This window comes from Polypterus senegalus, chromosome 8 (assembly GCF_016835505.1).
Source record: "Polypterus senegalus isolate Bchr_013 chromosome 8, ASM1683550v1, whole genome shotgun sequence".
Lineage (NCBI taxonomy): Eukaryota > Metazoa > Chordata > Cladistia > Polypteriformes > Polypteridae > Polypterus > Polypterus senegalus.
In genome coordinates, this window is record NC_053161.1 from 153,294,813 (window position 1) to 153,322,739 (window position 27,927).

The following is a 27,927-nucleotide window of genomic DNA, read 5'->3' on the forward strand; positions in this document are numbered from 1 at the left end:
GTGACAGTAAAACACACAGTGGCTCTTATCAGTGAAACACTCATTCCCAAAAATGTAAACTGCCTCAGAGTCTTTTTACACCTTTCACTACTGTCAGAAGGCTGCTTCTTTCTTTTGAGCATCAAGTTCAAACATTTTCCTTAACTCTTTCAGGGCTAATTATTTTTTTTCCCTTTTGTATCAGGGCTGAGTATTAAAAAAAAACAAAAAAACATTCAAAGCAATGGTTTAGGCATAAATCAACATACAATTGATTGATTGGGGACCAATCAGCTGATGCAGGTACCTGTCTTTCATTTTCGACCTCCACATCACTTGCATCAAAATCGGAGTTCGATAAGTCAGAGTCCAATAATACACAAAAAATAAATAAATAACTAATTTGCTTTGTGCATTTGCTTTGATCTTTAACCCAATGCTGATGGCATTGTAGACATTGTTTATGCTATTTACACACACGCAGGGGTTTGACGAAAAGTCGATGAGTCTTAACGGTCCTCCTAGCAAAGAGGGTCTACCTATAGTGTAACTGTGAGTGTTATCGACATTTACAGCTTTTTTCCACCATCTGCTCCTGAATGTTGACTTTAGTTGATATCCGCTCTCAGCCCCTTATGTCGACAAAAGTCGTCATCCGCCCTTAAAGAGTTAAAGACACTTTACAGACGATTATCCCAAAATGCTAGGTGTTATAAATGCACAGCTTACAAAATGAAACAACAGTAAATAAAACCATTAACAAAGCAAGTTACAGAAAACAAATGCCTTTTAATCAGTCTTTTATTTTTCTATATTCCTGCATCAATTTTTAGTTCCCATTACACCATTTTTTTCAATAGACAAAGTCAAAGTCTAGTTACCGACTTCTGGTTTGGCACCTCACAATATGGTCATAACTATGCAATTATAGTGATACGCTCTAAATAGGAAAAGTGCTCAATAAGCTATAGAGTAGGAAAGAATAGATAGAAAGAGAAAAAAATACATAAATTGTGCCTGAAACAATTTGTGAAATCCATTTACATCTGCTCTTCTTAGTTTAGTTCATTTGATTTTGGAATTTAGGATTTTGAACGTGTTGCCTCTTGGGTATATTATGTGCTTTGCCAAGTGTTTTGAATTTCTAAACCTTGCCTGGTTATAGTGGGTGGATGATCTCAATGCTCACATTTCATTACTTTTGCACTTTTTGACAGGCACCAATATTGCTAGACAAGGCATAGCAGAGCAGTCATCTCCCTATTTGAACCTTGGAGCTCCAAGCTTGGCCATTGATGGAAAAACAAGTGGTGTCTTCAGTGACTGGAGCTGCACCCACACCAGTAATGATGCTCCATCTTGGTGGAGATTGAATCTGAAGACAGAATACGCCATCTCTGTGGTGGTGGTCTACAACAGACTGGACTGCTGTGACACGAGGTTGATGGGGGCTGAAGTCCGAGTTGGTGAAACACCGGATGTCTCAACACATGTCAAGTAAGTGATTTCAGCACATCCATATTTTACACAATATTAATGTTTAATTACATCCTAATAGGCTTTATGCATAATAAAACTGTGACATAATAGAGTATGCTTGGTAAATCTAAAGTAGAACATGTTTTTCCATAATCATGATATCCTTTTATTTACCACAGACACTCTTTAGAACAAAAAAAAATATCTGTCACAGTGACAGTGCAGTATGTGTCTGTTGGAAGAATGAACATACAACTCTGAATCCCTGCTTGATTGGTAACTGCCCTTTTATCGAAACAGAGACAGAAGAAGTTATGTTACCATGTGTATTGGACACTGGCTCTCAAATGACTTTGTTCAGTCTTTGTTTTTCCTAGTAGCCTAACTCTAATTTGAAAAATACATTGATTCAATTGCTTTTTAAGCTGCCAGTGGATTGCATATTCGCATGTAGGCTTTGTATTTTGGGTAATAGTAGTAATGGTGTTCACAACATATTGGAATGAAATGATAGAAAACAACAAGCATTGTTGGAAATGTCAAAAGCACTGGTATGTTTGTAATGGGAATATCATGATAAGCTGTGGTACTGACTGCACGAAATGGCAGCACCTTAAAATGGAATTTGAATCAAGTCCCGGTGCAATAGAAAGGTTTATTTTGACAAATACCTTACAAAAAAGGCTTCTTTAATAAACACAATCACATACAATTCTTTTCCTTGTCTTTTCTCCTCTCCTTACACTCCTCCAGGCGAGTCCAACTCACTGGATTAGGTCAAGCGGCTTCTTTTATGTTGGATCCAAGAGTACCTCTGGTGCTACGGCATAGCCTGACAGAAGCACTTCTGGGTCAATCTGAAGTCCCATAAAGTAGGGAGTGTAACTCCCTGCAGCTCCCCTGGAATCCGACAAGGCTGGCCTGCAGAACTACATTCTCAGTGTGCCTTACGGGTAGCATCACCTAGGGAGACTGCCACCTAGCATGTCAGGGAGCATGAATTCCTGCTAGATTGTCTTTCCCTGACCTTTCACTACACTCACTTTCATGCCGGGTATTATTGTTCCTTGGTCCATCCCTTCCGGGATGCCAGTATACTCACTGCCACACTGGTATCTTCCACCTGTTTTCTGGCTGAGACAGGACAAACTTCACTCTGTTTCTTGAAAGGCTGTCTCCTGTCCAGATAAGGAACCTTATCCTATCCCAGCTGGGACACCTGCCCATACACACCATCCATCACAATATATAATCACAAAATGTTGTACCTTACTAAATAGCTGGGTATTTGTGAAGTACTCTGTTAAGCACAAAATTAAGAGGATGAGGTTAAATTGTCCTTTGATATTAAGTCCGGATGGATAGCTACTGTAAAAATAGCTGTAGCTGTGAGGGAAGGGAAACATGGAGGCATGCCTATCAGGTATGGAAGCCTGAAAGCACTTTGAGCTACATTTTTTTTGTATGAATATGTGCTATATAAATAAATGTTGATTGATTGATTGATTGATTGATTGAACCGATGTTCAGGAGGAGTGGTAGAATTGAAACTGAGCAACTCCTAAAAAGTACACAGTAGGTTAGAGTGGCCTTTTGTCTTTTTTATATTATTTGCCTGGGGATAATGGAATGAACTTTGGACTGGCTGTTTTAGGGATTGTTTATTTTTCAGGACTGAACTTGTAAGAGAAAGCTTTTTATACATTTAAAGTAATAAGTTTTATTGATTTCAAATATTGCCTCCATGGTGGCCACATGATGCTAATTAAGATTCAACAATTTATTGAATTTATGAAGTAACATATGCTAGTGTAAAATATTAATATTAAATTTAAAGAAAACAATAAAAAATAAAGAAGAAGAAGAAAAAAACTATGGAAGAATAATACAGTTGCTAATGATAAGATGTCTAGTACAGATAACCCCTAACTCACACAATCAGTTCAGGGTTTCCCACGTTGCTTAGAGTTTCTGTATGTTGAAATAGTTAGCTTAAAATTCTTCTTCATAACATATGGAAGATTGTGAGTTATGATTTTACAAAGGCTATCACTGCACTTGAAATTATACAATTTTCCCCATTTAAACCAAGACACAGAAAATGTATATTATAGTTGTAATACAAAACTAAGTAAGTAAATAAATAAAGGGATGTGTGGTCTCTTGGGATTTCTTTTACCATTAGCAGTCCATGTGTGTAGGACAAGTTAATCAGTAGTACAGAATCTTGTTATTATTTTTAATGAAATGATATGATGAAATATAATAAAAAAGAAACAGACGAAATTAGTCTTCATGTTTTCATTTATTTCCCACAACATAATCAGTGGAGTATATTATGCTAATAAGTACTGGTAATTTACATATAAAAATGTTTGAAGGTGTGTTATATTAGTATAAATACCAAACCTAGCGGTGCGTGGAGTTTGCATGTTCTCCCCGTGTCTGCGTGGGTTTCCTCCCACAGTCCAAAGACATGCAGGTCAGGTGCATTGGCGATCCTAAATTGTCCTTAGTGTGTGCTTGGTATGTAGATGTTTGTGTGTGTGCGCTCTGCGGTGGGCTGGCTTCCCGCCTGGGGTTTGTTTCCTGTCTTGCACCCTGTGTTGGCTGGGATTGGCTCTAGCAGACCCCCGTGACCCTGTAGTTAGGATATAGCAGGTTAGATAATGGATGGGTGAATGGATGAATTAGTATCACTAACATTTTTTAAGCACCAAACCAAACAGGTAACTTATTACAAACATCATGTATAATATGTACAATATACTGTATTTAAACTAAGTTCAGTATATATAGTAGAATAGATTGCCCCAAATATCCTTAAAATGCAAAATGCAGTATAACCATGTGTCCCCTTCTGTTATGGTGTATAAAATCTGTACATTTTTGTTTCCATTATATTTTGTTTAAGACAAGACAACAGAACTAATACAAATTAAAGCAGGTTTTCTTCCCTTATTTTTATAACACTTGTTCATAGCTTAAGTGCTAATTTGGTGTACAGCCTGGGAAAGGATGCCTAGCTGGTACCTCAGGCTATTGATTACTTTATGGAAGGACATCTGCAACAACAGTTTGGTTTACAGCCTGGGATAGGAAGAACTACTGACACCTCAGAGTACATCAAAGGTTTTGTTGTTTGGGAAAACGGACAGTGAAATAATTCATCAATCATTCTGACAGCCAGCCAATCAGGTGCATGTGTTGTGAAACCAAGGGATTACATTTCATAATAAATATGACTTGGTTTGAAAAGAGAAGAGACAGAAAAGAAGAAGAAGAGAAGAAGCAAAGAAGAACAAGGAGAAGAAGAGGAGGAAAGGACAAAGATGGTCCTGGTCGTCAGAAAGGCATCATGAACATCGATTGCTAAATCAAACGCCTCCCTGGGACATTCATCCTTGTCATCTGTAACTTTTTCGTAAGCTTTTTTCTAAAGACTATATATTCAGACTTTCCTATCAGTACCTATTTTCTAGTATTCTTTGTTCTTGTGGTATTATTATTATTCTTGTAATAAATACCATGCTGCTTTTAACTTTCAATGCTTTGTCTTAATGTCTAGAGTGATTGAAGTAATAAGTTAGATTTCTTTGAGCATCTGGTGCAGTTGGATTTTTGCCATTATTTCTGTGCTGCGAGGTTTATAAGGCTGAGAGTAAGAGCGCTATACTCAATAGAAAGGGACAAATACGTGAAGAAGGTATTCTTGGCTGATGAATGGCCTATAGTCAAGAGTGCTGAGTCTTTGTATGTTTAAATGTATTCTTGTAGACCAAAAGTAATATTTAGGTCTGATATCACTAAAACATCGTATTTTTGTTTGTGCCGAAAATAAGTAAGTCTCTTGAAGTGCTGAATGACAGGCTGTTATTCTTATTGCACTTGTGTGGTTCAAAGTGCGAAGGGTTAATCAGCGTGTGTGTGTCATTCATAGGGCACTGTTGTGGTTAGGGTCTGTGTGTGTGTGTTTATCAATGTATGTGTGTGTTCATCTTAAAGTGCAACAGAAGACCAACCCGATAACGAACTTGACGAGAACATTTACCCTTGAGGAAACAGGTAAAGGGTAAGTAGAGGGAAACACCACGATAATACACCTTCTTAAATGTGAATGAGGTTATACACACTTTATAAATCCAAATTAGTTTAAACTGTAGATCAAGTTGCTGATATTGACAGTAATTGTATTTTGTTCTTCTTCCTCTTCTTTTGGCTGCTCCCCTTAGGAGTCACCACAGCGGATCATCTTCTTCCATAACTTTCTGTCCTCTCCATCTTGTCCTGTCACTCTCATCACCTGCATGTCCTCTCTCACCACATCCATAACCTTCTCTTAGGTCTTCCACTTGTCTGGCAGCTCTATTGTTAACATGCTTCTCAAAATATTTTTTTCATGGTAGTAAATGAAACTTTACTATATATATCGCATATGTATTCATTAATTATATAAAATAGGGAGCAGGGCTGCATCTTCTTCTTGTTTATCTTTTCTCACTTTTATGAGGCATCAATGACAAGAATGGATCGATTCTGTCACAAAGGTCTTGGTTCAAATTTTACAGCCGGATGTCCTTCCTCACTATGACCCTCTCTGTTTATCCAGACTTGGGATCGGCAGCAAGTTGGGCTGGGTTGTCATTAGAGTGGAGCTGTAAAGCGTCTGTATTTGTCTAACTGTGTGATTGTTGTGTTATCAGTCTAGGCTGTATTACTGGCTAATATAGTGTAAATACCGTGAAAAGCAGACAGCACAGAACATATTGTAGATACAACTACAAATATTGCACTGAACAACAAAAATATTTGGTTCCTGAACACGGTTGGGTGTATCTTATGGATTTTGGACTTAAAAATATTCCTATTACATACCATATTACTAAGTAATCCTCAACACAAAATTTATAGTCATAATTCAGTCAACCCAAGACAAGAAAGTGAAGCCTGATAAAAGAGAGAAGCACAAAGTGAGCTGAAGACCACAGTTGCAAGCCACTAATGCCACAGCAGTGATTCTGTGGCAGTAGGTGTCGTAAATCGCCCCCAGGTATCTGTGGCCTTAATGAACACATCATCTGAAAGCTGCAAACTAATTGGAGACTTCACCTTTATAGACCAACAAAACAAAAGGCAAGAGACTGGGAGAAAACAAGAAACATAAAGTAAACAAGGCAAGGAAACAAATACGCAAAATTACAAAAACAAAATTAAAAACACATTTGAATATATTACAGAAAGAGATTTTGTAAGTGTCCATTGTATGCGGGTCCGTGTACTTTTTGGTATTTGAAATTTAATTTTAGAAGCAAAAACGAAAATGAAAGGAATTTTTAGATTTTGATTTTTGATTAAATAATAAAATGACGGAAATAAGGTATTTTTTAATTCTGTGGTAACAAATAGCAGTCATAAATTTAAAATTACACATACTTTTCTGGATTAATTTGTGATTCAAATAATGAAAGTGTAATAGCTCAAAAACAACAAAACAGATGCATTTTCGTTGTCTGAAACTGGAGGCATTTCTTCTTCTGCGCGATTTTTGACGACACCTGCGAACAGTCCTACTCACAACACATCGACCGACAGCCTTGAAGTTACACTGCATGGCATCAGCAGAGGATGGACCATCACGTTGTTTTTCGGAACAGTAAAAGAGTGACACTCCGGGACGAGGACATGACTGCAGAAAAACTGAGTCGCATCTTTCCGGTAAAGAAATACAAGCTTTGCAAACTTTGCTTCACTGATGTAGCAGTTCTTTTATGAACGTTATTGTTGTTACTTACTGTGAAACAGCTAGCATTTGGTGATTTCATTTACTAACACTAAGTCTGGCCATTTTTATTTCTGTAGTTTATGTAATATATTCAAATGTGTTTTTAAATTTGTTTTTGCAATTTTGCGTATTTTTTTCCTTGCCTTGTTTACTTTATGTTTCTTGTTTTCTCCCAGTCTCTTGCCTTTTGTTTTAATGATGTGTTCATTAAGGCCACAGATACCTGGGGGCGATTTACGACACCTACTGCCACAGAATCACGGTTGTGACATTTAGTGGCTTGCAACTGTGGTCTTCAGCTCACTTTGTGCTTCTCTCTTTTATTAGGCTTCACTTTCTTGTCTTGGGTTGACTGAATTATGACTATAAATTTTGTGTTGAGGATTACTTAGTAATATGGTATGTAATAGGAATATGTTTAAGTCCAAAATCCATAAGATACACCCAACCGTGTTCAGGAACCAAATATTTTTGTTGTTCAGTGCAATATTTGTAGTTGTATCTACAATATGTTCTGTGCTGTCTGCTTTTCACGGTATTTACACTATATTAGCCAGTAATACAGCCTAGACTGATAACACAACAATCACACAGTTAGACAAATACAGACGCTTTACAGCTCCACTCTAATGACAACCCAGCCCAACTTGCTGCCGATCCCAAGTCTGGATAAACAGAAAGGGTCATAGTGAGGAAGGACATCCGGCTGTAAAATTTGAACCAAGACCTTCGTGACAGAATCGATCCATTCTTGTCAATGATGCCTCATAAAAGTGAGAAAAGATAAACAAGAAGAAGATGCAGCCCTGCTCCCTATTTTATATAATTAATGAATACATATGCGATATATATAGTAAAGTTTCATTTACTACCATGAAAAAAATATTTTGAGAAGCATGTTAACAATAGAGCTGCCAGACAAGTGGACAAGTGGAAGACCTAAGAGAAGGTTATGGATGTGGTGAGAGAGGACATGCAGGTGATGAGAGTGACAGGACAAGATGGAGAGGACAGAAAGTTATGGAAGAAGATGATCCGCTGTGGTGACTCCTAAGGGGAGCAGCCAAAAGAAGAGGAAGAAGAACAAAATACAATTACTGTCAATATCAGCAACTTGATCTACAGTTTGAACTAATTTGGATTTATAAAGTGTGTATAACCTCATTCACATTTAAGAAGGTGTATTATCGTGGTGTTTCCCTCTACTTACCCTTTACCTGTTTCCTCAAGGGTAAATGTTCTCGTCAAGTTCGTTATCGGGTTGGTCTTCTGTTGCACTTTAAGATGAACACACACACACACAGATAAACACACACACAGACCCTAACCACAACAGTGCCCTATGAATGACACACACACGCTGATTAACCCTTCGCACTTTGAACCACACAAGTGCTATAGGAATAACAGCCTGTCATTCAGCACTTCAAGAGACTTACTTATTTTCGGCACGAACAACGTACGATGTTTTAGTGATATTTCAGTAATTTAAAATTATGACTGCTATTTGTTACCACAGAATTGAAAAATACCTTATTTCCCTCATTTTATTATTTAATCAAAAATCAAAATCTGAAAATTCCTTTCATTTTCGTTTTTTCGTTTTTGCTTCTAAAATTAAATTTCAAATACCAAAAAGTACACGGACCGTATGTGCAATGTTATTTCTCACTTTGGGAACTCTTGCTTTTTATATTATCCGATTATACCTTTGTTATAGGAGCTTCAAACCTGTTTCTGCCATAACAATTGGCCCTGCATTGTTCTCAGTCTCTTTGGATGTTTATTCATGGGCAACATGAGCCAACCAGTTTAGAGATGGCGTGTGAAAGCTAAGAGCCCCTTATTCTCAACATTAAAATGAGCGTTGCCTTCTTTCTCTTCAAATATTTTGCATTTCCAGTTCAATTTTTTCCCCCTTTATGTTTTTGCTGTGCAAACCATAAAAGAGGAATAACAAGTCCAGTGCCATTTGCTAAAAAAGGGCAGATCAAAGAATTAAGCACAGAAAATAATGCTGAGGAGAACTAAAAGAGGCAGAGTGCAATTTTCATCTTCACTTACCACTGAGGGGGACCACCTGATGGAGTTAAATTTGAAAAAGCTGCCAAGAAAGCCTTAAGTGTGCGCCTTCCGTTTCATGGAAATGAAGCCAATGTCTGAAGATTGTCTCTGTATAAAAATCTTTTAAAGAAGAAAGTTTCTCTTGGTGGGTGCACATTTCTGTGTTCATTATAAATTAATATATTTAAATTATATATCAGCAAAACTGGATTACAATTGAATGCTTATGTGCCAAGAAAAATGACACCAAATGTGCCCAAAGTTCCACTTGAATGTAAAGAACAGAGGGGAGTGAAAGGCCTCAGCAGCAGCGCTTACAAGTTTATGCCACATACTACTGGCTTTATACTTTCCAGTCACACAAATGTATTAATTTTTTTTGTAAGTCAGTGTTATGGTGTATAAAATCTGTACATTTTGGTTTAATTTTCCATTATATTTTGGTCAAGATAAAATAACAGATGAACTACATTTAAGACAAATCAAAGCAGGTTTTCTTACAACTCACTTTTAAAACAGCTGTTCCAACACTGAAAGGAAGACATGCTGGTGGCTCAGTTACTTTATAACATGGGAAAGATATTGGACTTTTACCTGGTGTCTGGAGTCGTGGACAGGGGTGCAAGGGAGCGAGAGCGCCCCTATCTACCACAATATATATACATCCAGACTTTCATATCAGTACCTACAGTATTTTCTACAATTCTTTGTTCCAGTGGTATTATTATTATTCTTGTAATAAATACCATGCTCCTTTTAACTTTCTATGCTTTGTCTTAATGTGTAGAGTGATTGAAGTAATAAGATAGATTTCTTTGAGCACCTGTATGCAGCCGGACTTTTGCCATTATTTCTGTGCTGCGAGGTTTATAAGGCTGAGAGTGATGAGCGTCATTGAATAGTTGGAACAGTACATGAAGAAGGTATTCTTGGCTGATAAATGGCCTATAGTCAAGAGTGCTGAGTCTTTGTATGTTTAAATGTATTCTTGTAGACCAAAAGTAATTAAGTCTGAGATATCACTAAAACATTGTATGTTGTTCGTGCCGATAATAAGTACATCTCTTGAAGTGCTAAGTGACAGGCTGTATTATTCCTAAAGCACTTGTGTGGTTTAAAGTGCGAATGGTTAATCAGTGTGTGTGTGTCATTCATGGGGCACTGTTGTGGTTAGGGTCTGTGTGTGTGTGTTTATCTATGTATGTGTGTTTTCATCTTAAGGTGCAACAGTAGACCAACCCAATAGCGAACTTGACAAGAACACTTACCCTTAAGGAAACAGGTAAAGGGTAAGTAGACGGAAACACCACGATAATACACCTTCTTAAATGTGAATGAGGTTATACACACTTTATAAATCCAAATTAGTTTAAACTGTAGATCAAGTTGCTGATATTGACAGTAATTGCATTTTGTTCTTCTTCCTCTTCTTTTGGCTGCTCCCGTTAGGGGTCACCACAGCCGATCAGCTTCTTCCATATCTTTCTGTCCTCTCCATCTTGTTCTGTCACACTCATCACCTGCATGTCCTCTCTCACCACATCCATAACATTCTCTTAGGCCTACCACTTGTCCACTTGTCTGGCAGCTCTATTGTTAACATGCTTCTCAAAATATTTTTTTCATGGTAGTAAATGAAACTTTACTATATATATCGCATATGTATTCATTAATTATATAAAATAGGGAGTAGGGCTGCATCTTCTTCTTGTTTATCTTTTCTCACTTTTATGAGGCATCAATGACAAGAATGGATCGATTCTGTCACAAAGGTCTTGGTTCAAATTTTACAGCCGGATGTCCTTCCTCACTATGACCCTTTCTGTTTATCCAGACTTGGGATCGGCAGCAAGTTGGGCTGGGTTGTCATTAGAGTTTTAAAGTTTTGGTTTAAAGTGCGAATGGTTAATCAGTGTGTGTGTGTGTGTCATTCATGGGGCACTGTTGTGGTTAGGGTCTGTGTGTGTGTGTTTATCTATGTATGTGTGTTTTCATCTTAAGATGCAACAGTAGACCAACCCAATAGCGAACTTGACAAGAACACTTACCCTTGAGGGAAAACAGGTAAAGGGTAAGTAGAGGGAAACACCACGATAATACAGTCACCTTGAGTAAAATCATTTACTAAATACAACATACTAAGAATATTGATGAGCAGATTATTCCAGATTGAGGGTTTTATAACTCTCATCTCTCATCTCATGTTTGTTTTGCGTTTTGCCCTTTTGAATCCTGATATCGACGCCACAGTTTTTGACTTTTCATTTTGGCTTTAGATTTGCATTTTTATTCCAGACTTTCTATTAATCACATTGACACATATTCTTAATGAATTTTACCTCAGGTCACCACCTATCTATCTATCTATCTATCTATCTATTTTCAGAAACCCTTTTTTTGTTTCTACTTGATTGAGAACAAACATGAGTGACACCAAGATGATGAGGGATTTTCACAAAATTTGGCAGCTGCAAAAAAAGCGGAGAGGTCTATTAGAGCAAATAACCCACCTTCATTTCAGAGGGCAACAGGTCACTACAGAACTGAACCTTTTCCAGCAGTGCTTTGAGGCAGAAGCTGTTTTCTTCATTTTTTTTTTGAGGAGGCTTCTACTAAAGAGCCACAGATTTCCCTCCCATCCTATGGGGGTTCAGCTTCCTGCAGGGCTTTCTTAAGAGAATGCTAGTTCATTTTTGGCATGCAGACAAACTGTTAAGCCTCTGGGCAGGCAAAAATAATGATAAATTCTTTGCTTGTAAGGTATCCTCTTGAGGAGTGTTGGCTCTTTATGACAGCAAATGTTAAAATTGTTAAAATTGATTGCTCTGAGTATCTCTTTACTTTTATTGTCCTTCTTCAGAAGAACACAGGACACAGTTGGAAACATGTTAGAGGGAGATTTTGCACAAACATTAGGACGTTTTTCTTTACACAGAGGATCAGAGGAATAAGCTACCAAGTATTATGGTCGATGGTAGGACTTTAGGGACTTTTAAAACTGAATTTGATGTCATCTTTAAAGAATTAAGTGGATAGGACTGGAAGCTTGTTTAACTGTTCTTGTCTGGATTGTTTTAATGTTCTACCGTTCACTTACTATGTTGGACACATTGATCTCCAACTAAAAGAGATAAACAGTCAGCATGACAAATGATGGAAAGCATGGCAAACAACTCTGTTAAGTGTTTGAAATTCAGATGTCCAGCTTCATCTTTGGCTCTGGACATTCCAGTTCCTGAGCTCTAAATCTGGAATTCCATGCTCTTGTTTTTTCTTATTCAGCCCTTACATCCCTCATTCTTTGTGCATCTTGCTGCCTTTGTCCAATGGACATTCCAGCTGTTTTGTGGACACTGGATAACATTACAACCAAGCATGGATGCCAGATGCTGGATGTTGGCTGTTTCAAGTATATTTATATCTGCATCCCACAGCTTCCACTTGATTCCAATGGGCAGTCCAAGTAGGAGGAGTTGACTCTGATGAGCACCAATGGAGTGTAGCTGTAGACCTCCAAAGCTCCGCCCTTTTATACTGTGGTTAAGATTAAGTATGTAGTAGGGTTATCTGACTCGAATAATGTCAAATACTGTCAAGTAAGTTAGTTCCACGTACTTGTTATCATTGTCTCCTTATAACTTTTTTCTTTTATGAGAAATCTGCTGACTATTATTTTTTTTTTTATTTTGCTTATAATTTTAATTTAAACTTTAATAAACCATTAATCCAGGGCGCACGGTGGTGCAGTGGTAGCGCTGCTGCCTCGCAGTTAGGAGACCGGGTTCGCTTCCGGTCCTCCCTGCGTGGAGTTTGCATGTTCTCCCGTGTCCGTGGGTTTCCTCCGGCACTCGGTTTCCTCCCACAATCCAAAGACATGCAGGTTAGGTGGATTGGCGATTCTAAATTGGCCCTAGTGTGTGCTTGGTGTGTGGGTGTGTTTGTGTGTGTCCTGCGGTGGGTTGGCACCCTGCCCAGGATTGGTTCCTGCCTTGTGCCCTGTGTTGGCTGGGATTGGCTCCAGCAGACCCCGTGACCCTGTATTCGGATTCAGCGGGTTAGAAAATGGATGGATGGATAAACCATTAATCCCAAACAACATTTAATTCTGCACCACATTTTCATTTAAGGTATGTAGTTCAAAGTGCTCTACAAGAAGTCAAATAGATAAATAAAAGAAAAACAAATTAAATAATAATAATAATAATAATGCCCAGGTGAATAGATACAGATACAGTTGGAGCAATTGCCACATTCAAATTCTTAATGAAAGGTTGCTAACAATGAGCAAACCCAACAAATCATTCCTTCTTGCTTTAATAAATTTAAGCTATAAGAAATGTAAATATTGTGAAAACAAAAGTCTTTTGGAAGTTGCACTTTCCTAATGTCACAAATAAACTGTTCTGTCTTATTTTTATTTAACTTCTGTAATAAGTTTAACATGATCACCAAAATTCTTTAGAGAGAGAGTTTTCAGCATGGCTCAGAACAGATTGCCCCAAATATCCTGCACCTTAAAATGCAAAATGCAGTATTCCATGTGTCCCTTCTTAAATGTGAATGAGGTTATACACACTTTATAAATCCAAAATAGTTTAAACTGTAGATCAAGTTGCTGATATTGACAGTAGTTGTATTTTGTTCTTCTTCCTCTTCTTTTGGCTGCTCCCGTTAGGGGTCACCACAGCCGATCAGCTTCTTCCATATCTTTCTGTCCTCTCCATCTTGTCCTGTCACACTCATCACCTGCATGTCCTCTCTCACCACACCCATAACCTTCTCTTAGGCCTACCACTTGTCCATTTGTCTGGCAGCTCTATCATTAACATTCTTCTCAAAATATTTTTTTCATGGTAATAAATTAAGCTTTACTATACAGTATATTGCATATGTATTCATTAATTATGATATAATGTGTGTATGCATATTGTGGTCTGTCAGGTTAGTTAACATAATAACTCCTTCCATTCTTCCATTTTCATTCATCTCTTCTTTGGACAAGCATTGTCCTCTTCCACCCCCAAGTGCAACATGCCCTGATGCGACAGTGGGCTCCTTTTCAAGCCAGACCCAGGAGTACTTCTGGCACTTCAGTGTTATACCCAAGTAGCAAGTAGAATACCCAAGTATTCCTGGTTGAGAAGAACCTCTACAAGACAGTGGAGCTCCCTCCAGCAGCACCCAAGGACCCCAACGGGGCAGTCCATTAGAGCTATAACACCCACAATGCCCTGTGGGTTTCTAAATAAGACCTAAAGCAGAGGGATGCAGTCATTAAGAATATTACGAGAATACGTGGACCTGGAAGGCAGTCATAAACAGTCCACAGACATTATACTGGTCTTCTGACTGGGAAAGGAAATACCAACCATCATGGCCAGAATGCCTGCACACCCCTGTCCTGCATCACCATATATATGTACAGTATATACTTACATATGCTATATTTTTCTTGTTTATGCTTCAACATGTGCATGTTTCTTTGTTTAGGTTCCTTATTTGTATACTGAACACTGGGCAGATGATTAGAAAGAGTACTTAATAAGAGTAAATTGTATATGAGTCGGACCCAAAGTTGTGACATGTGCAAAATGTTCTGTGACGTTCTTTAGTTTATGGAGGCTATTACAATTATTACATTTTTTAATGTAATCAATCTGTTGTTTCTTAGACCAGTAGATTTAATTCATTGACCAAATATGTCATGAGTTCCAATCTCTTATTCTCTCTAAATTAATTTAATCTTTACTGATTTGATTTATTTTTCAGTTTATTATTTTTATTGTTATTCTGGCAATTCAATTTTGCATTCAATTTGTTGCTGCCATTTTCTCATAATTTTGCGCAGTCATGGCAGTCCTGTTTATGTGTTGCTGGTCACATGACATTTGACAGATTGTGTCCAGATTGCTCTCAGCCAACTGAAGATGGGAACTTTTCAGAAACCAATTCTAAGTTTTATGAATAAAAACTTATTATGAAATAAAGTTTGGCTATCAAGTTTTTTCAGGAGAAGATTTACAGTTTGTTTTTTTGTGTCATTAATAGTTTTGGTGATCAGTGCTTCTTGTTTTATTTTCCTGGTATCTAACCCCTTGCTTGTTCCTTTACTACAATTTTATGTGATCATTTAGTTATTTGTTTTCTGGTAATTTTTTTTCCGAGATAACAATCTTTTGTCCTTACACTTTGAGATGTTCTTCTCTTCCAGATGTGGCACAATTGAGGCAACTTCTCCTGGGTCTGTTCACACCATCTGCTGTAATGGAAAGAGAGGTCAGTTTGTCAGTGTTGTCCTGCCGAATCAGCCTCAGCATCTGACACTCTGTGAAGTGGAGGTCTACGGAGTAAAAACGGTCTCACCCTGCAGACCTGCGGTAAATGGTAATACATCGTTTGTTGTCCCGGCATGTAAGATTCTGTAAATGAAAAAAAAAAATTAAAATGAAGGCAAGAAGCAACAATTTACAGTGATAAGGTTTTGTGTTACTTTATAATTCACTTGTGAATGTTTGCAACATATTACAGTTCTTACAAAAAATAACTGATATACTTCTCTAGATTATTTATTTGTAAAGTTTATATTTGTATTTTACCTGTAAACTTGTTACAGCTCTCTGAGACTGTATTCAGTGAAGAGCGTTATACAAAAATGAGCTGAGATGATTTCTATAAAACAGTAATGGTGGGTCAGTGGTTTGCGCCAACTTGTATTCTGATTGTAAGAATTTTCACAAAAGTATGGCTAGGTGTGGCATGTCCAACAAAACAGAAAGGAAGATGTTTAGTTCCTGTCAGGGGGATTCCCAGTTTCCCTTGCAAGCAGGATGATACCCACCTAATAGCCAATCAGAAAGGGTGAGCTAGTTATGATAACTCCACCACCATCAACCCCACCAACATATATTATATGTCAATGATTATACAATGTTATTAAGATTGGGGGTGGGGTGGTGGGGGAATCTTATTCAAGGCAAGCAAGCCAAGTGACAAAAACTTGCACCCCAATTGGCTATCCTACAGACTTACTGAATCATGAAGTTGCGGACATCTGCAGCTGGACTTATCTCGCTTCACTTGCTGATGTTCACCTCTGAGTAGCTGAATGGAGAGATTTGGTGTTGCCCCCAGGATGAGTGTCTGGTATTGTCCTGTGGTTTGCTGGGAGTTAGATGTGGGTCCCCCTTATTCCATCAACCCAAACTGCCCTTTCAAGTGTCAATACTTTGTGATCATTTTGCAGCTTTCTGGGTGACATGCTTTCACTTAGGAATACCTGAGAGGCAATAGGAATGCTAAAAAGCTTTTATAACTTACTTATGCATGTTTAACAAATATTCTCTCATTTTTTTACAGCAATCAATATTGCTAGACAAGGCATAGCAGAGCAGTCTTCTCCCTATGGAAATCTCGGACCTCCAAACCTGGCCATAGATGGTAAAGCAAGTGGCGTCTTTGGTGAAGGTACCTGCACCCACACCAACAATGACTCTCCCTCCTGGTGGAGATTGAATCTGAAGGCCAGCTACGCCATCTCCACAGTGATGGTCTACAACAGGCTGGACTGCTGTGACACCAGGCTGATGGGGGCTGAAGTTCGAGTTGGTGACTCACCTGATGTCTCAAAGCATGTCAAGTAGGTGCCTCCATTGTTCGTGTATTGTAGCATTTCCTGCTGAACCTGATCTTAATCTGCCATACATGTTTTAATACAATGAGTTTCACAGATTGGATTTCTCCTGACTGGCTGCTTTCAATTAAAATTTTATTTTTTCATTTTTTATCAGCTGATCTTATTTGGGCTGTTAGTTGTGTGCATACCCTGTGTCATACGGTCTCTTCAAACATAACCTGTGTGGAGTGAGGCAGCGTAATTCAGTTTATTGAACAGGTTCTGACAGCTCGGAGTACTCCTCAATGAATAGCCAAACTATAAAGCTCAAGACTGTTATTTCCAAAATATGGTAACTCTTTAGTTTGGGTTGTGCAAAAGTGCATCTATTACTCATTTACTATTATGTAAAAAGACATTAACAAACACTTCTTTGGAGTTTCATAAAATTTTTAAAGCATCAGTGAAGTGTTTATTCATCTGTTCAATGTCACCTACTAACAAAACTTCACTTTGGAGTCCTCTGAAGTGACTTAACTGAGCCACATTTCTCTTGATATTACATATTTTGTACAAGACCTGTGATTCCAGAATATTAACAAGTCATTTTACCATTATGTCAATGTCACCAGAAAATGAAATTAAACTGTTTAAATGGGACCACTTCCAGAACTGACTTATGTAAGCCTACGTCAAACCCAGCAGCAAGAAAAGGTTCTCTGTGCTATTCCAATCCACTGGGTTTTCATTTCTGATAAGACCCATTTTAAATCCCTTGTCCTGACCCACATGTCTCTGTACAGCCCACTCCCTCTAGTCCAGTGGTTCTCAAACTGGGGGGCGTGAAGATGTGAAAAAAAGAAAACAAGAATCAAAAATATGAAAAATACATCTATTGAAACCAAAACAAATTAACTTACAATTTAATACTAGTAAAATAAATATAGAGTTAGATAAATCTCGATAAAAAATTAAGTAGGTATAATAAAATATGCATCTATGATATATCATTAATTAAAAGAGAACAAATTGGTATTAGTGGGCTCCTTTCAAAAAAATGTTAGGGGGTGCGCGATTAAAACTGTTATGAAAACTCAGGTCGCAAATACTTAAAGGTTGAGAAACGCTGCTCTAGTCTCTGGTCCCTTCAAATGTCTTTTTAAGATGACTTTGTTCTGTCTTAGCCTACCTTCCTCTATTCTTTTTCAGCTCATTACATTTTTGCTAAATGTTCATACCCACCAGTCCTGTCGTCTGAGATGTTGCTCTTCTCTGCACAGTTTCCAGTCTCATTGTTGTGTCATGGAGACCAAAAACTGCATGTGTCATATTAGATTTGACAGATACAATACATGTATTAATTTGTATTGAGATTTTATGTGTATTTACTGTATATTAACTCTATAGCGGGATGAATGATGATGCTAGGCAATTCTGAATAATTGGGGTGTCAACTGGAAAAAAACCCTTTTAATTCAAACAAAAGCAAAAAACTTCAAATGAATATATGTGACGCTCTCAGATACAAGGTGGACAGGAAAGGATGAGTCTTCCTTGGCTCTGTTGTCCTCAAGGGGCAGTTTCTCAAGTCTGTGAGGGGGAAAAAAAGGAAACAAGACCATTAGTGACAATGCCCCTTCTTGTCCCTGGGTAATACCAAATGCTGTACATGAGCCTGAATGGCTATCCTTTGCCACACATGTGTGAAAACTGTTATGTCACATGTCTGCCCACATCAGAAATTCAGTCTTCTGCTAGCATTTTGTCAGCTATAGGGATCTATTAATCTTCCATATCTGGTGACATCTTAAAATATAAATAGCTTATTCAGTATAGTTTTTCTAAATTATTCTGAGACCAGATGGATAGATAGACACATTTATTTATTTGGCTGACACCTTTATCCAAGGTGACACACAAAATTTATGATACAGTTGGTGACATTTCTTTTTGGTTTTCCAATTGGAGCAGATGCAGACGAAGTGACTTGGTCAGACAGTGTTAGTAGCAGGGTTTGAACCTATAATCTCAGGGTTTGAAGTCCACAGCCTTAACCACCACACCACACTGCCTGATAGATAGATAGTGTGGCCTATGGCCGGCTTGTCATCATGGCCAATACCCCCAGGCCGCCAGATGGCGCTCTCCCTGCAGCATGGAGGTGCCCCGGATACCAGCTGGGAATCGTGGACTATGGAGTTTTCCCCTACAAACCTGCTGGATACCCCAGGGGCCAACAGAGGACGCTGTAGGGAGGCCCAGAGAGTCATATGTGCCCTATAACCCGGAAGTGCATCCTAGGCAAAGCGATAGCAGAAGTGACGTACTTCCGGGATGAAGAAAAGCACTTTTTATCTGACCCGGAAGTGATAAGGAATCATGGACTGAAGGATTGGAAACACTTCTGGGTCAGGGACTATAAAAGACTATGGGAAATCCCCAGACGTTGAGCTGAGCTGGGTGAAAGGGTGGCAACGCGTCTGGGAGTGGTGGAGTGATTGTTAGTGTGTATTTGTGTGAATTTAATGAGTATTGTGGAGAGAAGGGTGCTTGTGCACTGTATTTGTCCAAATAAAGAAGATTATCTTACCTGGTGTCTGACATCTTGGACAAGGGTTCAAGGGAGATACAATAGATAGATAGATAGATAGATAGATAGATAGATAGATAGATAGATAGATAGATAGATAGATAGATAGATAGATCGGGGTAGTTTGACAGACTGTGTTCAGATTACTCTCCATCCATTGAAGATGGCTATATGGCACAAATCATATTTATGCTTTATGAATAAAAAGTTTTACAAACTTAATTTTGGCTAGCATTTTATTTTTTCTAATAAAATAAATATTTTTTTGGTTCTTTGATCTTTAGGCCTGTTTATTTTGGCTATGCATTTTTTTGTCACTAATGGTATTGGTGATTGATTAGTGCTTCTTGTTTTAATTTCCTGGTATCTAACACCTTGCCTGTTCCTCTACTATAATTTTGTGTGATCCTTTAGTTAGTCATCTTCTGCTCATTTCTTACAAGATAACAATCTTTTATTTTTACACTTTGAGATGTTCTTCTCTTCCAGGTGTGGCACAATTGAGGTAACTTCTCCTGGGTCTATTCACACCATCTGCTGTCATGAAAAGAGAGGTCAGTTTGTCAGTGTTGTTCTGCCGAATCAGCCTCAGTATCTGACACTCTGTGAAGTGGAGGTCTACGGAGAAGAAATCGTCTCACCCTGTAAACCTGCATTAAATGGTAATATGGTGTTTGTTCTCCCTGCATGTAATGGCTGATTCTTTAAATGAAATGAAGGCAAGAGGTGATGATTTATAGTGATAAGGTTTTATTTTACGTCATTATTCACTTTTCAATGTTTGCAACAAAATGCAGTTCTTATAATTAAAAAAGAACTAATGTGTTTATCTGGATTAGTAATTTGTAGAGTTTATAATTGCATTTCACCTGTAAACTTGTTAGAGCTCTTTGAGACTGCACTCAGTGAAGAGCGTTATACAGAAAGGAGCTGAGATCAATTCCATAAAAGAGCAGTGGTGGGCCAGGAGTTTGTGTAAAATTGAACTCTGTTTGCAAGAATTTTAACACAAATATGGTGTGACATGCACTACAAACGTTGTGAAATGGACACAGGAATGATGGTGTTTAGGTCTTGTCAGGGAGTTTTCACAGTGTCCCTTACAAGCTGGATGACACTCACCAAGTAGCCAATCAGTGATGGTGAGCTGAATTTGACCACTCCCCCACCTTCAACCCTAACCCTTTGTCAAGGTGATGTCTGCTTCACTTGCTTAATGTACACCTCTGAGTAGCTGAAAGGTGAGATTTTGTATTGTGCTGTGATTTGCTGAGAGTTAGATGTGTGTTCAACTTACTCTATTTACCCAAACTGCCCTTTTAAGTTGTCAGTACTTTGTTATCTTTGTTTGTTACTTTGTACTTTCTGGGTGACAGAAGCTTGGATTTGGGAATATCTGCATTAGTCCTGGCTTTTGTCCCCTCACACTTATGCTGTGATTTTGGCTGAGAAGGTTTTTTTGATTCCATAGCTTTTTTCTATTATAAAACTTTTCAGTAAGTTTTACTAAAACACATGCAAAACAAATTTTAACAGCAACATGACAAACCGGTGTGTAATATAAAACTCGGTTCTTTTGCTCTTCACTATGTAAATGAAATTGCTATATGAAACAAAGTAGAGACTTTACTATTACCAGTAGAAGCAATGAAAATATTTAGTAATGTTGTCTCAGACAGAGTCAAGATCTGGCAGTTATCGTTGATTAGTCTTTGTTTATATGCATTTCAGAAGAGTCCTAAGGGCACTGAAGAGGTCAGTGCAATAATCGTGAACTTTACCAACGATCACAAGGGCCACACTAAACGAAAAGTAGATAATCAGAGATTAAACGAAAGCAGAATCTAAACATTTTCACAAAGTTCAGACACCAGTTTATCTAACATTAGCTGCCTTGATGTTCATCAGGTGGAAAATCAACCATGTAGCTTCAATGCAACCAAACACACAAAATGGTAAAGTCTATGTAAACCAGACCCAAAATATCTTAAAGAACTATATCAAAGAAATTTATCTGTGAAGGTCATGAGCCTAGCTGGCCTATAGTTTCTATGGTGTCTTTGGATGATGTTGGCAAGTTTTCACTCATTATATATGGTCATGCTCATTCCATATTTTTATCTAACAAGTTTCTATAATCACCTTCCATATGTTTAACAGATATTCTCTTATTTTTTACAGCAATCAATATTGCTAGACAAGGCATAGCAGAGCAGTCCTCTCCGTATTTAAACTTTGGAGGTCCAAATCTGGCCATAGATGGTAAAACAAGTGGCGTCTTCAGTGACTGGACCTGCACCCATACCTCCAATGACTCTCCCTCCTGGTGGAGATTGAATCTGAAGGCCAGTTACGCCGTCTCCATAGTGGTGGTCTACAACAGGCTGGACTGCTGTGACACCAGGCTGACGGGGGCTGAAGTTCGAGTTGGTGACTCACCTGATGTCTCAAAGCATACCACGTAAGTGCCTCCATTGTTCATGTATTGTAGCATTTCATGTTGAAACTTATTTAATCTGCCATACATGTTTGAATGTAATGAGCCTCACAGACTGGGTCTCTCCTGATCTTATTCGGATTGCTAGTTGTGTGCATTCCCTGTGTCATACGGTCTCTTCAAACATAACCTGTGTGGACTGAGGCAACGTAATTCAGTTTATTGAACAGGTTCTGACAGCTCAGAGCACTCCTTAACGAATGGCTGAAACATTAAGTTCAAGACTGTTTTTTTCCAGAACACAGTAACAGTTTGGGGTTTGCAAAAGTACATTTATTACTCATTTACTATTATGTAAGAAGACCTTCACAAACACCTCTTTGGGTCTTCATAACACTTACAAAGCACCAGCAAAATGTTTTTATCATCTCTATAATGTCACCTACTAACTAATCAGTTTGCGGTACTCTTAGGTGGCTTAACTGAGATGCATTTTAACTGAGATGAATCTGTGATTCCTGCATATTAACAAGTCATTTTACCCTCAACTGCTTAAATGGGACCAATATCAGAACTGGCATCAGTAAGCCTATACGCCTGAAGCCCAACAGCCTGACAAGGTTTTCCTTATTACGCCAATCCACCATGTTTTCATTTCTGCTAAGATCCATTTTAAAACCCCAGTGCTGACTCACAGGTCTCTGCACAGCCCACTCCCTCTTGTCTCTGTTCCTTTCATACGTCTGTTTAAGATGTCTTTGTTCTGCCTCACCCTACCTTCCTCAACTTTTCATCTCATCACATGAGCTGAAATGTTCATAGCCCACAGTCTAGTAATCTGAGATGTCGCTCTTCTCTGGACAGTTTCCAGTGTTATCTTATTTTAGTGTTTAGTGGAGACCAAAAACTACACATCATATCAGATTTGACACCATAGAGCACATGTATTACATTTGTAATGAGAATATTTATATTAACTGTGTAGTGGGATGAATGGTGATGCAAAGTGATTCAAGATAATCAGGGTCCCATTTAATTGAAACAAAAAGAAAAAACGAATATATATGCGCTCAGTGGCACTATATTGACAAGCCAGTTTCCGTATTAATTTGGTCACTTGGCATTTAGCAAGACTCCCTCTCCAGTAAAGTAAGATCCAAATGAGACACCACTTTCTGGAAGTGCCTCCCACTGGGCTCCCTTAGCTTTGTAGCCCTGAAGGAGCAGTTTTTCAAGGCTATGAGGGAAAAATGAAGACAAGACCATTATTGATGGCACCCCATCTTATTGAAGGGTGGTGCTACGTACTGAAAGGTGATCCTGTGGCCTCCATGTGTGATAACTGGTATGCCAAACTGTCTTCCCATATCAGAAAGTTGGTCTTCTGTTAGCATTTTGTAAACAACATGATGTAAGCCTGTAAATTTAAAGAAAAGTTGCTTAGCTGATTGTAAGTTTCAACTGATTCCGTCTTCCAGTTGTGACTCAATGAAAATGACTTCTTTGATGTGTTCATGCCATTTTTGTTATGGATTGAAAAGCCAATAGATAGATAGATAGATACTTTATTAATCCCAAGGGGAAATTCACATACTCCAGCAGCAGCATACTGATAAAGAACAATATTAAATTAAAGATTGATAAAAATGCAGGTATAACAGACAATTATGTTGTATAATGTTAATGTTTACTCCCCCTGGTGGAATTGAAGAGTTGCATAGTGTTTGGGAGGAATGATCTCCTCAGTCTGCCAGTGAAGCAGGATGGTGACAGCAGTCTGTCGCTGAAGCTGCTCCTCTGCCTAGAGATGACACTGTTCAGTGGATGCAGTGGATTCTCCATGATTGACAGGAGCCTGCGCAGTGCATGTTGCTCTGCCACGGATGTCAAACTGTTCAGCTCCGTGTCTACAATAAAGCCTGCCTTCCTTACCAGTTTGTCCAGGTGTGAGGCGTCCCTCTTCTTTATGCTGCCTCCCCAGCACACCACGCTTAGAAGAGGGCGCTCGCCACAACCGTCTGAAAGAACATCTGCAGCAACTTATTGCAGATGTTGAAAGACAACAGCCTTCTAAGGAAGTATAGCCGGCTCCAATATGTCAGTGTTTTCTTGCTTAACTAAGCTTAACTTGAGTCTATCATCTGATGAAATCAAAATTGAGCTTTTTTTGGCCTTCAGACTTCAGACACTTTGAAGCATGGTATGGCTTTGAAAACAACAATGTTGTTGTTCTGAAGTCAGAGTCGGGATCTCAATCAAATTGAAAATTTGCTGCTGAACTTGTAAAGGGCTGTTTACTCACAATCGACATGACAACTGACAGATGTGCAAAGCCGATAGAGAGACCTGAAAACACAAACTGAAGCCTGTCATGTCTGCCATCTACTACTGACTTGAAGAAGGTTAATTCTGATGTGCTCAATTATTTGCCATTTTACATTTGTAATTAATTTAGACCACTTTTCACTTTGACATTAAGGAGTTTTTGTCCTATTGACCAGTGTCAAATAAGCCAAATTTAATCCACTATTATTCAAAGTTGTAGGAATGTGAATGTAAGAGCAGTGATTTATTCAATAATGATGAAAACGATCCTGGTTATGTTATTCATACCCTCATGGATCATGAAAAGGCAAAATCAATGCTTGTTTCTTCCAACCAATCAGCGCCAATCATTAAAAAGGAGTGCGTGTGAGCTCACCTTTCTATATACACATGGCTCATGTAACATCATGTGACAGATTGCCTTAGCCTGGAGAGATATTGGGGTGGACTGTGACAGTTTTTTATACATATCCACAATTATCATGTTCATGTTATTTCTTAGGTTTAATCTCACATGATTTCATCTCAACTAACCATATGCTTACTTGCCCATCTTTGGAGTTGCAGTTACAGACCCTTCACTTCTTCACCAAGACTGTGCACAATTTACCTCCTTGAAGTTATCTAATCAATTGATAAATGAGGCAAAAAAAGATCAATAGAAGGGATTTCCCCCCAAAGTCTCCAATCCTATTACTTTCACAGGACTGCCCATTTCTACCTTTGACTACTAGGCCTCTTGCCATGCATGTGATAAACCACAATCCTAATTTTTTACTTACACTGAATTCAGTCTGATAAAAGTCAAGTCAAATATAATAGCAACAAGCTCAATCATGAGAATGCCAATGTTCTAACTAAAGTAGTGGTGCATTTGTTGGAACAAAACTTTTAGTCACATGAATGTGAAAACTATATACATCATTTAGATCTGCAGATTTAAAGGAAATGTAGCCAGTTATCTGACTGTAAACCTAACATAGTTCTCCGTTCCAGATGTGGCACAATTGAAGCGACTTTTCCTGGATCTGTTCACACCATATGCTGTGATGAACTGATTGGCCAGTATGTCAGCATTGTCCTGCCTAACCAACCTCAATACTTGACCCTCTGCGAAGTGGAGATCTATGGAGAAGCAATTACCCCAGAGTGTAAACCTGGACTAAACGGTAAAGTGGTGTTACAACTCATTTCTTATGGTGTAATTTAAAAATATTCAGCCAAACCAGAAAGGATTTATTAGAAATATAAAATGTAGAAGAAACTTTGGAGCAACTTCTTTCCTTGGTGATGAGGACATTAATGAACACTGAAAGTTTAAATGCAGTATGAACTGACTGTCCTATTACAATCATGTGATACCCTTTTAATGCAGTGTGGGAAGATAAAATCGCTTTGCTGGCAGCTTTTCCTAGATGGCAGTATGTGTAACCATTGTGTAACCAATGTGTAACCATTCAATTGATCGGAACACCTTGTCACTTCATCTATCATGGTATCCCACTCCTTCTTCATGCTCAACACTTGCCCAGCCATTTTTGTAATTCTCAATTTATTTGTTAACACTCTCTCTATATTGCATAGAAAACCATCCATGGATTTTGGCTCCTGGTATAAATTCAGCTGACTAAAACCACTCCTAGGACACAACAATGGAAACTGACTGATCAAGGTCAAAACTTGACCACTGTGACCACAGACTGAGCATGTTTCTTCATATGGACTGTTTTGATAATATGAATAAATAACTGTCCAGACTGCTGTGATGTACTAAAGAATTTACTGGGAAAAGCACATTTTTTGCAAATTCATTTTGAATTCAGAGATCCTATGGAATTCTCTTAACACATTTAAGACTAAATGATAGAAATGAATGTGGGTCTGATATATAAAGGACCATATTATCTGCATATAGTAATATATTTTGTTTGAAGTCTTGTCTAATAATTTATTTTTTCTCTTGTTTCTCCTGGAGATGAACAGTTAATGGTTCAATGGCTATAGTTAAAAGCATTAGTGATAGTGGGCACCTTTGAGAACCTTGTTCTAATTTACAGTAATCTGAAGTTGTCTTATTAATATAAACTGAGGCGTCTGGACTAGCATGAAATAATTAATCCATGCAAATAATGTGGGGTATGACTCACTTTTACCAGCAGCTCAGTGATGTTTTCAAACGTAAAATTATAATATGGTTTTAGAGAATGCTATTACCTTACAAAAGGTTTTGTTTATTTTTAACACGTGAAACGTGTCATCCACACACATGACACATATTTGTCATATTGTAATTAGCTATAGAAGGTTTATCCATCATAACCACAGGTTTTCAACCACAGGCTGTCAGCTGGAACATGTGGTCAAACACACTATCAATCTTTTCTGTTTAAATCACCGCCCATACTTTGAACTTTGCCTTCAGGAGGTGTTGGATTGGCAAAATATAGTAATCCCTCCTCGATCGCGGGGGTTGCATTCCAGACCCCCCCGCGAAAGGTGAAACTCTGCGAAGTAGAAACATATGTTTGTATGGTTATTTTTATATGTTTTAAGCCCTTATAAACTCTCCCACACTGTTTATAAATATTCCCCCGCACAGTTATACAGCATAAACCCTTTTTATTCTCTTATATATTACATAAGATTCATTGAAATTATGTATGTAAACACACAGTAAAACCTAAATATTATTTTAAAGATATCGAGCGTCTCCGATATCACATATGTTACAGCCATTACGATAGACAGGCCACCAGCAATAAATACGTAAAATGCAAGAATAATTGTATACAGTAAATGTGTGTACAGTGACACTAAACGTACATACATGTACTAAGTACTGTAAGTAGAAAATTAATTATGGTTACTCACCAACAATGACACGACGACTTGTCTGATAATGATGAGTTTAGTTTTACTGCACAACAAAGGAGAGCGTTACAGCTCTTCTAAAGGAGCCTCTTCAGGCGACTGTGTAACACCACCGTTGTTCTTCTTCCAGCAGACTTCAATCCAAATTCCTAAAGCAGATTCCATTCAGACTACTGCCTTATTACATCCACTTACAACTCGTTTTGCACCCTGGTTAAAAGGACACTGCGGCCATAGATCTTATATTCCTTTCCTACTTTTTAAATAAAAAGAATTGCAGCCTCATTGATGCCGTAATGGCGTCCTACAGCGGTGTAGCTTTTCCTTTCCTTTAAAATATCCAAAACGTTTACCTTTTCGGCAATCATTAACATCTTCCGTTGGCGCTTGGGCACGGCCCCTGAAGCAGTAGTAGGAGCAGATCATTTTGGAGCCATAATGAAGGGCTTGACTATGCACAAAGATAAACATAAAAGTGCACAAAAGTTAACTCTTTACACAGCGAAACACGTTGATGCTGAATGAGCGAGACAAGACTTCCTGGTTAACGCCGCGGAATCGAATTCAGCGCTCCGTCGCTGAGCCATTCAGCACACAGGAACTTAACTGCGTGCTCTGATTGGTTAGCTTCTCAGCCATCCGGCAATAGCGTCCCTTGTATGAAATCAACTGGGCAAACCAACTGAGGAAGCATGTACAGGAAGTAAAAAGACCCAATGTCCACAGAACCCACGAAGCAGCGAAAAATCTGCGTTATACATTTAGATATGCTTACATATAAAATCTGC

The 27,927-nt window shown here is 38.3% G+C and overlaps 1 protein-coding gene across 1 annotated transcript in view; it reads left to right on the forward strand.

The window, feature by feature from the left end:
- Positions 1-27,927, forward strand: part of LOC120534626 — a 63,886-nt gene that overhangs the window by 19,245 nt on the left and 16,714 nt on the right. Inside the window, exons 3-8 of the mRNA XM_039762217.1 lie at positions 1,197-1,476; positions 15,516-15,688; positions 16,661-16,940; positions 19,996-20,168; positions 21,688-21,967; positions 25,265-25,437. Coding sequence (XP_039618151.1) covers positions 1,197-1,476; positions 15,516-15,688; positions 16,661-16,940; positions 19,996-20,168; positions 21,688-21,967; positions 25,265-25,437 — 1,359 coding nt within the window. The remainder of the gene's footprint in view (positions 1-1,196; positions 1,477-15,515; positions 15,689-16,660; positions 16,941-19,995; positions 20,169-21,687; positions 21,968-25,264; positions 25,438-27,927) is intronic.